General features: G+C 37.7%; 1 protein-coding gene across 2 annotated transcripts in view; it reads right to left on the bottom strand.

The window, feature by feature from the left end:
• The window catches only part of LOC121315615 (kelch-like protein 29), a 135214-nt gene that overhangs the window by 21407 nt on the left and 100448 nt on the right, over nucleotides 1–13359 (bottom strand). For both annotated transcript variants that reach the window (XM_041249861.1, XM_041249862.1), the window contains exons 5-7: nucleotides 11885–12023; nucleotides 3318–3514; nucleotides 1627–1886 (exon numbers count right to left, since the gene is read on the bottom strand). In XM_041249861.1, coding sequence (XP_041105795.1) covers nucleotides 1627–1886; nucleotides 3318–3514; nucleotides 11885–12023 — 596 coding nt within the window. The remainder of the gene's footprint in view (nucleotides 1–1626; nucleotides 1887–3317; nucleotides 3515–11884; nucleotides 12024–13359) is intronic.

Raw genomic sequence — 13359 nt, 5'->3', positions numbered from 1 at the left:
ATGCTGTCCTCTGAAGCACGTGGTGTCAGTCGACTGCTTATTTTCACTCTGCAGGCCTGCCATGCAGCCAACCCAGAGGACAACGCAGCTCTGGGCAGCATACAGGCAAGCCCGCAGGCCCCTGGCCAGTCTACAGGGTTCACTGGTGCGTGGAGACCTGAGGACACCCTGGCTGATCTAAGCCCTCCCCACCGGGCAGTGCTTGGCCAATTGTGAGCCGCCCACTGGGAGCTCCCGTCCATGGTTGGCAGTGGAATGGCCTGGACTTGAACCAGCGACCTCTAGGCTAAGGGGTGTAGCCTGCACTCAACGCGGAGCGCCTTTACCAGATGCGTCCCTCTGAGCCCCCCCATGCTTAAGATTTAAAAAATATATTTATGGAGACTTGAGTGGACATGTATTGCTTGACATTTTGCTTTGAGCAAAGGCCATCAGAAAAATGCTGTCCCAGGCAGCTTTGCAGGGATGTTAATAATATTATGTGCTGTGTAACTTATAAAATGCTTGTGATCCAGACAAATCAATAGTTACTGATATTAAAGATAAAGGGTTTAACTGAATAATTAAATGGTCTTATATAAGGTTAGACACCATGCTATTAATATCATATTCATGATCTTTAAAACAAATGTGATTGTTGTGTTTTATTTTGATTTTTTATTTTTTTTATTTCAATACAGCAGACCTTTAGACATCAGAGGATCAAATAACATTCAAAATGTGGTTCTCTGTAACTTCACAAATGCATTATCACCTGATTATATTGGCCAATCAAAGCTTGATTATTCTGACAATTGCTGGGCTTAGTAACTGCTAGCTAGAGCAAAAACTAAATTGTAATACTTACATGAAAATATAATACTTTTAGCGGATGAGGAATGTGGAGAAAACCTAAAACCAGTTTATGAATATTCAAAAGAAAACAAAAGTTTCGAAGTATACAAAAAGCAAAAACAAGTGGGTCAGATGAGGAAAAGGATGCATAGCGCTGCAAATACTGCTGCATCAAGGTGCATGTGCACGTGATTTCGACTTGCACAGATTCTGCTTCATCATACATGCCAGGGGCATTAAACTTAATCAGAAACCAGAACTGCTACGATTCCACATGTAAAGTGTGTACACTGAGAATTTTTAGCATAAAGGGAAGCAGTTGAGGTAGAAGAAACTGTTACAACAGCAGTGAAAAGGAATACATCAAAGTTGTATACCAGAGACCATTACTGACACCACTGTAAGGCTTAAGAGAGGGGCTGCAGAAGTCTGAAGGTGGACACAGTCTGAAGGACTGCAGCAGAAAATCCTGTTGGTGGCCGAATGATTGATACACTCTATCAATTTGTATTAACCATTTGTCCACCTGCCTCCTAGGAGCTACAGGAACTGTCCTAGCTACAGTACAAGGCAGTGGTTACCCAGGAAACCAGGTCAGAGTTCAGCTACATACTGTACAAATGCACCCAACAAATTTGCTTTCAGAGACGATCAGAATCTAAAACACTAAAAAAACACAAGACATGCCACTTCCATCTCCAGAGATATGTTAAAATCAACTGTCTATTTTCGTCTACGTCTTCGTCTAAGCTTCCCAGAGTTGTGCACAGTACATCACATAAACAGCCTCACCTGAACTCTGTTTACAGGATCTTTCTTAATCCATTTTATCACTGTTTCATACACCAGCTCCTCTGCTTTGGTGTTGAGGCTGTCATTTGACATGTAGCTGATGAAATCCTCCTTGGAGATACCGAGGATCTCCTCCTGGCTTGCGACTTCTGGAAAGTTCTGCAGGGCAAAGGCTTTAGCCATGTTATGCAGTTCAGTGCACTGCATCGCCTCGGCCATGGCTAACACTCCAAGGCAGTTACTCGCAGTCAACTGTTTTTCTGAAAGAAAAGGACAACAGCATGCAGTTTGGTTGTAACACAAAAAGCAGTGCATTATAAGCATTCTATCAAGTGCTCCCTTGTTATTGCACCAGAAGATAATTCACAAATTCAGTTGACTTCACGGTTAGATTATGTTGACAGTAAACTGCCCAAGTGCTACAGAGTACTTTACTTTGCAAGGACGCTTCACAAATTCACTGCGTTCAAAATGTGATTTATTGATTTATTCTTACTTAATTGTGCAAGTCAGTTAGCAAAACAATGTGGATGATTCTAGTCCTAACCAGGTAATGCAGCTGAAACTAAACGATCATTTAAACTTGCTGGATGAATTGTTCTTTTGAGAAAACAGATTGCACTGAATCCAAGTTTGATCAGTGTGACATATAGGAGGACATAGGAGGCTTGGTTGTCCAGTGGTTAAAGAAAGAGGCTTGTTACCAGGAGGCTCCCAGTTCATCCCAGCTCAGCCACTGACTCACTGTGTATGCCCCTGAGCAAGTCACTTAACTTCCTTGTGCTCCGTCCTTCTGACGAGATGTACAACCGAGGTCCTATTGTAAGTAACTCTGCAGCTGTGATTTATAGTTCACCCCCTAGTCTCTGTAAGTCACTCTGGATAAAAGCATCTGCTAAATGACTTTAGTTACAGCCATAGACATACCTAAGGCTACTGTTTAATTTTAATAGACATCTCATCCAGACTGGTTTGGCAGCTTTGGTTCGCAGAGCGAGTGCATGAAATCTATTAGGTCATGAAAACTACGTAACTGTGGTCACTAGTACCAAACCCAAAAGGAAACCTCAAATTATGTTAGTTCTTTCCAGCATCTATCCACATATTGACAATCATTTTCTGAATATTGCCCAGCATAATAATAACTTACCTAGATTTGTCCCCCTTTATTGCTTAGCTTTATCTTAAGGATATGCATTCCATTAATGCCAATCCTCTTCTAGTACTTATCACATTAGGTTTGCAAGAAAAACAGCTGCTAGGTTTAGAATGTGTAACTAATTAAGGTTACAACCATGCAGTATGATCCTAGGCAACAATTTTCAGCAATGCAAAATAGCATGCAATATATATTATGGGAAACAGTATCTTAAATGAGAATTAATCCACAAATATTTATTTTAAAGGTGGTCAAAAACCTATTCTTCATCATCAGTGACATGTTGATTATGGATGCATTTGTTTTTGACACACATTTATTTAAAAAATGTGTTAATCCCTTTTAGTGCACCTTGTCAAAAGCAAAAATCTTCACTGTAGTTTAACAAGTGTAGCTTAAAGTGAAAAGATCAACTAAGCATTTATTATCTCATGATCCAGGTTCCCATATTTTCAATTTACGGTACTTTATTATATGCCATTAGATTTACCAAATAACCAGAGAGGATTTTTGAACCCAATCACCAACATACCTAAGAAAGACACACAGACTTTGCAGAAAGTATTGAACTGAAATTTATTGGCTGCTTCCAGCAGAGTTTTGGCGTTGGCCGAGTCTATGATCAGGGAGCCTGTGTAAACAAACTCCAGCAGAAGTTCCAGAACGTCAGCGTCTATGTTGCCCATTGTCAGCTCTAACATCTCACCGCTCCGGCTCTCACTGGATGACCTATCAACAGCAGACACACGGTTAGAGGCACATGCGTACATGTAAAATTCTATTCAATATGCAACAGAAGAAAAAAAAAAAAAGATTTCTTCATATAATGGACTAAAGTTGTATTATTTATTTAGACTGCATCTGAAAGAGAAGGTTCTCTAAAGCACAGAATACAATTGCTATTGTGCAGTGTCATGCAAAAAAAACAAAACAAACAAAAAAAAACAAACACACACAAAGGTTGCAAATAATACTGAATGAGGCTTTTTAAAGGGGACACAACACCTTTTTGAAGATCATGAGCTCTAAAGAGGAATAACAAGGTTTTTCATGTCTAGGGTGTTTAAATCTGGACATAAACACTTTGCTACTAGTAATTCTGCATATTACCTAATCATCAATACCACAGTCAATCTACAATGCAGACAGGGGTACACCAGTTAATGCAGTTTTGAAGAGATTCAGCTCCACTGATTAATGTGGCTATCACATAGTCACTCTTCTTTTAAATGAACCACAGCGATTCAAATAAATCTACAAAATGCCCTAATATGAGTGACATTTCTAGAACAAGAAATAACGTATAGCACCAAGTCCCCTGGAGACCAGCTGCCTCCAAAGCAGATTAACATATAATATAGATACTACTAGTTACCGTTGTTAACCTTTTGCCTGTAAACAAAAATGATTTTATCTTATAGCCAGTATTATAATGTCAATATTTTTTAGAACCTAATGCGGTTATCTTGATTCCCCTCTTTAATTGAAATGATTTGGTACAGTAATTAGTTTTTTTTTCAAAGGAGTGTCCCCTTCTCAGCATACATTAAAATGCCCTTAATGGTATTGTTTTGTAAACTGAACACAGACAGGATAGACAGACAGAATGGTTAGAGCAGAGAGGAGGGGAAGAGAATTAATTCTGCCACAGGAAGCCAGCAGCCATCCTTCAGGAGTTCCATGACTGTGGCCTAGGCTCTCTTAAACTGAGAGCGCCCTGAATAAAACACACCAGCTGCAAACATCACCATTGCCTGCATTTGAACCGAGACATTAGTTGTTGCTCAGACTGATAAAGAAGGAACAGATACAGTACTGGGTGGGTTTTCCTGCGGGTGTGTAAAAGCAAAAATGTTACTCCTGAAAAGCAAACAGAGTTTTATTATTAACGGTAATATTCGTAATTGTGATAACAAAAAAGGTGTTTAGTAAGTAAGAAACGGATAATGCGTGGTGGAGGAAATAAAACCTGTCAACATGCTCAATAGTTGGGGTCAATCAGTTCAATTTGAGAACTGCAATAGCCATTAGCTTTGTTTCACTGCTTTTGTAATGGAAATCGCCTTCTGGTTTTTGAAAGAGCAACGCGTTCACATTGTATTTAGGAAGAGGTGGTACAGGAGACAGCTCAAACAAAAATCTGTATTTTCCCCCATTTTGGGTGAAACCAAGAAAACAGCAGCAATTCATTGTTGGCACACACACACACACACACACACACACACACACACACACACACACACACTCACACAGATACTCTATTTTACTCTCATTAAAGTATCTATCCATACACCACTGTTCTAATCACACTGACAAAACAGGCATAATCAAAAGATTCAGCCAAATTAATGTACAAAACAATCTTTCTTTTAAGGATAATTAATAAGCACACTTCTCAAACTCATCTCTGCCCTTTATATCCATGTACAAAAATACAAAGTCCTCTTAACTTATAAAGTCCTATAGTTGGAGATGCCAGTTGGGTACATTTGACCAGTTGGAACAATCTGTAGAAGCTTCCAGTCATTAGCCTAAACCACTAGGCTGCCTAGAACATTAAAGAAAGGCCTGAAAGACATCACTAAGAAGGATACAAAGGGGTGATTTTGTAGTAAATGAAAATTAAGTTTAGCTTAAAATCTATACTTTTAAATCTATATTCTTAATCAATTTCATAAAAATCAATATGTGCCATATTTACAAACTGTTCTAGCAAACATTGCTTATGAAGGAGTATTCAAGTCTAATTGTAATGGGGAAGCATATTCGTGTTGCACAAGATCACTTATGGGCTTCCTTGAAATCAGCCTTTTTGTTCATTTTAGTGAACATGGAAAACAATGATCTTGGGAGAAGCAACAATAAACTAAAGACATAGCACAGAACACGGGCTGTGATTATATATTAAACAGATAAGAAATTCAATATCAGGAAAATGTAGACAATATAAACATAAAAAAAAAAACCTTTAAAAACAGACGTGTTTTGTTTTCTAGACACTTGAGGCAGTTCATTTAAAGGTTATGAAGTATTTTAAATATTGGCTGTCAGATGAAGGGCTGAAATTTCCATAAATTAAGTGGCACTGCATGTTAATTGTACATCCAGAGGGCACAATTAAAAGTACCAGGGTCGATAGAGGTATAAGAACAAAAAAATCCTACTCTGTGTGCATAAAATATAAATTTAAGTTAAGTTAATTCAAACAATTCAGATATAAAATTTGACATTACAGAGAACAATGTCATATAATCCTATTTTATTCACTCATATGCTCACAGTCCCTTTGCTAGAAATGCATGGACCAGCTCATCTAATGCAGTATAATGCAAAACCAATATCGGGACTCCTGAAAGCTGCTCTTCAGTTCTAGTTGCCAGCCACAGATCTACAGTATGCAACATATAGTACGCCAGATCAGCAAACATTTCTATTAGTAGGGACCATCTGCTGTGTATTGCCAGCAATAACAAGAGACAAAAAAAGAAAAAAAAAAAACTTGAGCCAAAGTGTCCGAACAACAGCTGATCTGGCCTGTTACATGCATCTATGACTGGCAACTACAACTAAAAATCAGCTCCTGAAGATGAACGCACCTTAAAACATTAACTGTATTAAGAATTATTCAGAATAATTGCAGACATCATAAAGTTTGAGAAAAAAGCAATAATAATAATAAATAACAATAACAACAATAACAAATCTACGATCAAATCAGATTGAGAAAAAAAGGGTTACATAAGGACAGTATTCAACTGCTTACAAATGTAACATTTTGTCAGCCTAATTCAGAGGAGTGATTTAAATCTGAAACTAAAATTAAGACTGAATGACTTAATCTCATGGAAAAAGTTCCAGCACTGTAGCTTCCTGTATAATGCAATCTTTTTACAGCAGATGACAGTGAGCAAGACACAAGCAGTAGGGGATTCGAGACAATAGTAGTAGCAAACCTCTGCTGGTTTATCAGGAGTATCCAGCAGCTCGATTATTCATGTGAATCTTTATCGAGCGCCCTTGGCATGGAAGAGGCTTAAGACTTTGTGGTGGGCAAGCAGAAGAGTCAGCTGCATTAAATGTAGTTGTAGTTACACAGTGGCTCCTACCTATTACTTTTCCTTTACACTCCTTTTCTCAATTACTTTTTCAAACTTTTTGTACAGTACGGTCACACAACCACAGCTTTAGTAAATGAGACACGTCAGCCTGCTTTTAGGACTGCTGACGGCTCAAAGCAAAGCATCGTGAACAAGAGATACAGTATCGGTCTGCTGCGATATCGATGCTGTTACTGGTGACCTTTTCATTACAGGTTTGGTGGTGCTTAAAAAAAGCCAAGCACTTGGAGACTTTAACCTTAAAAGCTATAGCTTTTGTCTGGCATACTCTCAGTCTTCCTGTGAACAGCAGAGCGGAACTCAAAGCGAATTTACATTTAGCTTAGCGGGAGCAACATCTCGTTTGGGAGATGAGAAGAAAACAGAAAATCTGCTTTTTTAAGGGTAAATAATATCTTTTAGTGGTTGTAGAAACAAAAATGTGTACTACAGTACATTTTATTGGTGTACCTTCATAACTGCCACCTTTTATTGGCTGTTCTGTTAAATGCAAGATCATAAATCAGATTAGTTTGAATAAAATATTAGTATCTTTAACTGCCACTGGTGTTTGATTCTGAGACAGACAGTACCTATATAACAGGGTACTTTGGAAATGATTGGCTCGGTCCTGTTTGAAGATAACAGATGGTTTCTTCTCACTACTGTAATTAGCAATCTCATTTATTCATTTGTTTATCAGAGGCACAGTACAATCTGCCCCTCTGAGCTACCCTGTCAGATCAAGATGACTAATCGTAACGATTATAAGCTTATAAAATAAAACAAAGAAACTGAGCTGATTACCGTGCCAAGTGATGGGAGGTGAAACATTCTTGTCCTTGGACTGCTTACTTTAAAATCGCATTAGTAATAATACACACACGGATCAAGAAAATGAATACAGCACACAGATACACATATTGGCACTTACAAAAGCAGCAGCAATGGCAATTTAACGAAACTGTAAAGAATACACGATTCTATTATATGATGCGTCACGTTTCCAAGAAAAGTTGACATGCTTAGGAATAATTTCTCTTCACTGTACTTCATTTAAAAACTAAAAGTATCAAGGACTGAAACTGGTTTCACTTTTGCCAACCATCAAGAAGGTTCACATTTAAACAATTTCACAGTTTGACTGCAGGAGAGCAAAAGAGCAAGATTTTTTTATATGACATTTTGAAATCGCAACCTTCTCATGCCTCCCATTGATTCACGGAGGAACTGGTTCACATGCCTTAACATGCAGGGTAGATGAGGCTACAGGCCCCAACATGAAACAAACAATCTAGCTCGATCCAGGCGCACCCTTGTTGGGCGATGTGTGATATTACTGCTGGTCTAAAACGCTGAGAGACTTTACAATTATTCAGTGTGCGTTCCTGATCCACATTTACTATTGATTAGCAGTTCTGTGTGTTTAATGTAACAGTATACAGCACATGTGTGGTTTTGCTCACTGTAATATATGCTGAACATCTGTAATCAGTTTCTAGGAGCTGACAGCTGAACTTAAACTACATAACACCATCACTTGGCCAAATACAGCAATATGATTTATATTGCTCTCCCTGAGGACTGCAGGGCCAAACAGCTTTATAAGTCCACATCAAGACAATTTATCACAGGAGCTGTAAGAACTAGCAGTGATATCATGGAAGGAAACAATGGATTTTAATGTCAGCACCCTTGGTCTTTCCCAACTCAATGACTTGAACAGCTCTCTGAACTAACAACTTTGTTTTGTTAAGTTAAAACCAATTTTAATCTTTTGTGTGTTAAATATTTGATTAAAAAGAACATTTCCTTCCTGTTCGTCAGCACATCAAATGTGTCCTCTACAGAAGTAAGCTACTGGTGAATTTCATTTGACTGTTTTTTCTGTCATAAATATAAACAACTTTTTTATATTCTGTATAGGACAGGCTAACGACGGCCTGATTAGAAAACAAGGGGCCAACATAACAAAAGCACTATTCTAAAAGAGTTTTGCCTGCTGTTCCAAGGCAATAAAGACATTTAGCATTTAACAAAGGAAGAATAGGTGATAAGAATAGGACCCACTAATTCCCATCCCTTTTCAGTACATCATTTTACCAAGGGTGTCATGTAATTCCTGTGATCGAGCCCCAACACTTCAACATAGACAAAGAGATTTCCAATTCGATTCAAGCAATAAGATACAGTGTTGTGTGCAAAATGATTGTAGCTGTTCAGGGCAGAGCTGTAGAGTCCTTGTAGGCCACTGAAGCTCATTATTAGAATGTTCTGAAGTTACAGATTCCAAGCACATGTTATCAGTTATTGCTGAGATCTTGAGAACAGCTTCCTCCTGTGGTGTGGCACTCAGGATTTCCCAATTACATGCTGCAAGCTGAATTAAGAGCATGGAAGTTGGGATGTGCTGATTTTCAATTAAACCTAACAGCTAGTACTGGGAAGGCTGATCATGAGAACAGAAGAACAAACAAACTTAATTTTGGAATATAACATGGGGGAATTCTCCCAGCAATGGAGTTCTAACACAAAAGTCATATTCATTTATTTTTTGTTCTTTAAATGATTAAACAGCAAGAATGAACAATAAAATATCTTAAACCAAACAGAAAACCCTGAGAAGCCTTACACGGTACACACTAGAGTGCATCTTTATTTAACTAACAATTAAAATCTTCCTAATAACAGTTTTGTTAAGACTCAAGTACCCGCAACAATGTAGGTGTTTGTTTTAACCAGGAACTACATTTTTGGTTCAAACTTGCATTCCTGTGCACATCCTGTAGGTCAACAGACTTAACAGAGTGTGGCTACACACAGTACAGAATCTATGCTCATCACCAGACTACAATACCTGAGGCAAAGCTGGGGTACTTGAGAACCAGGGTTGAGAACCACTGTTCTAACCCATAATAACCCCGCTCCCCACCCTCAATGAGCAAATTCAGATAAACTGAGTCACACAGAGTTGCTGCTGCTGATGGAAAACCAGTAGAAGGTGTACTAACACACCATACAAAAGCTGCAAAAGTACCAGCTCAGAAATACAGAAACCCCACAATTAACAGAGGATGTTCCTCTGATAGGGATTTGCTGGGTGCACATATAAGACAGTGCAACACTTTGCTATGCTAATCCACGTGATTTGCTCCCGACTTGGGAAAGCTAGCACAGTGGAATAACTAATAACTAAATAAATGTTCGTGTATTTCGCATCTGAGACACATGGCACAAGGAAGAACCCAAATAAAAAAACCCTGCCAGTTGACCTCTTCATTAAATAACCCTTATTCCATGCACCACACATCTGAATACGATATACTAAATTGGGACACTTTAACTGATATTATTCTAAAGACCAGTGAACTGTAGAACTGTGGTTTCAATAATAACATGCTGCTATTCAACAGTCTCTTTTCATCTGACTGCTTGCACTCATGAAGAAGGCTTCAACACTGGGAAATTAACAGATCCCCAACCCTGCTGGAGTCAAAACAACAATTCTTAAAAAAAACCAAAAAAAACAAAACAAAAACATTGGCCTGTTTTTTTTCTTACTTATATATAACCAGATTGTAAAGTGCTTTTGAGGTGAACATTGTTATGAAGCAACATTTTTAGAACAAAAAACAAACAACAAAAAAACCCCAAAAAACTAAGAGCTGCCTCTAGCTCTGGCAGCCAAGTCTAAATTCAGAAGAAAGATCTCTCAAGAAATATACATTACAGTAGGTGCAGCGGTTGCTGGGAATTGTGCTGAAAACCAGACAGCTTGTGTTTCTGTTCTAAGTGACATCCTGTTGACAAAATGCATTTGGACACAGGTTAGTTTGGATACAGGCAGGCAAGTGGTCAATGCTCCAGTCCTGTTCAGAAACAGTCGTCAAGGAAAATAGTCTTGCTGTGTTTCGTAAGCAAATGAGCAGGAAAAGAAAAAAAAAAAAAAAACAACTGAAAACATAATAAGTGCATGCTACAGAATAAGGCTGTAATGATATCAAGTAAGAAAAAAAAAACTAAAACAAATGTTGTACTTTTGTTTTCTATCTAATTGGCAGTACATGATAAAATATATAAAATAATATTTATGTGACCTAAAAGGTTTTTCTTATACTGTCAAGGGACTACAAACAAACAAAAAAAGATGCACATTCCCATTTGTTAATTTTTTTAAGGGGTGGTGGGGGTGGGGTGGGGGGGGGGGGGGGGGGGGGGGGGGGGGGGGGGGGGGGGGGGGGGAGGGGAGAAAAAAATGATTAAAAACCACAAAAAACATAAAAATATTGCAAAGAATGAAAAAAAACTCAGTTAAAACTGAATATTGAACAATGTCCTGAAGAAACACAGGCAGCTTATTACATATGACCTGCAATGCTATGAATCCATTAGTACATCACAATTGCAAGAAAGTACAACAGCTACTTTTTGCGTGTACTATTCCAGTGTTAACCCTTTCACGTTTATTAACAGTTTTGATGTTGCAGTGTAGCAATTTAAATTAACCTGCAACAGTAATCTCTACAAAACAGACTGTAAAAACAACTTTTGTCTTGGAACTTTAATCAGCCTTTACTACAACAGTTACAGGTAGGGGAATGTTCAAATTTTTAATTATCGCAGTTTTTTAAATTATTTTTTTATTAGCCTCCCTAATACTATTGACACAGAATGCTAGAAGTAATACATGAAAATGAGAACAAAATATTGCAAAATACTGTCAAGTCTCCTAGTATATGTACTGTACATAGATCCCCAGTCATGGAACATCTCTTCAGCAAGTACGGAAACTCGTTAACTTATTCTACGGAGATGAAAAGGTAAGACAAGGGTGGATTTGTTCCATTTAGAAATACATTCATTTGAGTGGTAGAAGGGATGGCTACTGGCTCTGTGACAGGAGACTCAGTCTTCAGACACCTGCAAAAGAGGGGGGGAGAAAGCGACACAAATGCTCCCTACAAAAGAACAGACCAGATCAACAGCTGGGAGGAAGGCAAACCTTTTAACCAGGTCCTTGAAATACAAACTGCAGGAAGCTAGAACATTTTGGTGGACTTCAAACTCTTTGCCTTCAACAATAATTTTCAGGTCTGTAAACTCTTTCGCTCTGCGCTGCTGGTTCAGCTCCTTCAACATTTCTGTAGAACAGAAAAGACAGACATTGCCACGTTCCGATCAAGAGATTTTTTTTTTAATTTTATTTTTAAATGAAAGAAAAAAAGCAACATCAACAGTTGTATTGTATCTTATTACATGGCATAAGCAGGCTCAGTATTTGATTAACAAAATAAAAGTAAGTTACAGGCTAAATGCAAGCAACAAACAATTGAACCAAAACTGGAATCAACACGTTTCATAATTAAAGCAAACAAATAAGATTAAAAAAAAAAAAAAAAAAAAAAAAAAAATCCTAAAAGGTGGAAGAGCAGAAAGAAAAAAAATACCATAACACTGCAAAACCAGGAAAAAGACGACACACACACACACACACACACACACTCGCACACACACAGTGGGAAAATTAAGACAACAACAATCAATATTTTTGTTCACACACTAAAGTAACAGGACATTTTTGCTCTAGGTGTTAAACATACTTGGCCTTTGCAGGTATTATGTAGGAGGCAATATGATAGAGTATGCAAATGATATGCAGAAACAAAGCTATACAGGAGAGAAATTACACAACCTGTAAAAAAGGGTACATGAGCTAGGTTATCTAAAACAAATGTTGCCACATTTAACTTAAACTGCTGCAGTGGCCCACAGTTTCACACACACTCAAACCTAGGCTTAGCCCATTCTATGAGTCATGCTAGAAAGAAAAATAGATATTTTAAATACAGAGAATGCCACGGAAATACAGGCAAATGTGAAACAGCACAGCATGCATATAAAAACACCTGTTGAAATGACATTTCTACTACTATATATGTAGGAAATGCTAACTCAATTTGAAAATGTAATTCCTGCTGCAATTTTTTCTAAATGTAATGCAACTGTATTTGAATATTTGGTTAGAGCTCATTCCGTGTTTTCTGGAATATATGTGAAAATATGTAGGAATTCTGAGCAACAAACAAACGTGCCTGGAATTGAAGAGTTTCAACTGCTATTTTGGATCTACTTCACATTATTATTCTTCATACTTTGATATGTTTACCTGACATATCTACTGAGTGCTTGCTCTTAGCTCCCTTTTCCAAAGAGATTCCTCTTTCATATATATGTACTCTTTTGGTTAAAGAAGGCATTCAATATTTAACAATTAAAAATGTATTAAGTAATCCAAATGTTTTGCACCACCTAGATTTTTATGTAATCAAACAAACTACAAAATTATATTGCAAAAGTCTACCAGGAGCCACAATAGCAGTATAGTATTTCATGTCACATTTTTAACTTTGTGTCAGTGGAAAGCTACAAAGCAGTATGTAATTCAATACGTTCATGAAAAATTATGCAGCAGGTTTC

This window comes from Polyodon spathula, chromosome 5 (assembly GCF_017654505.1).
Source record: "Polyodon spathula isolate WHYD16114869_AA chromosome 5, ASM1765450v1, whole genome shotgun sequence".
In the NCBI taxonomy this organism is placed as follows: Eukaryota; Metazoa; Chordata; class Actinopteri; order Acipenseriformes; family Polyodontidae; genus Polyodon; species Polyodon spathula.
This window is presented reverse-complemented; position numbering and strand designations above follow the sequence as displayed.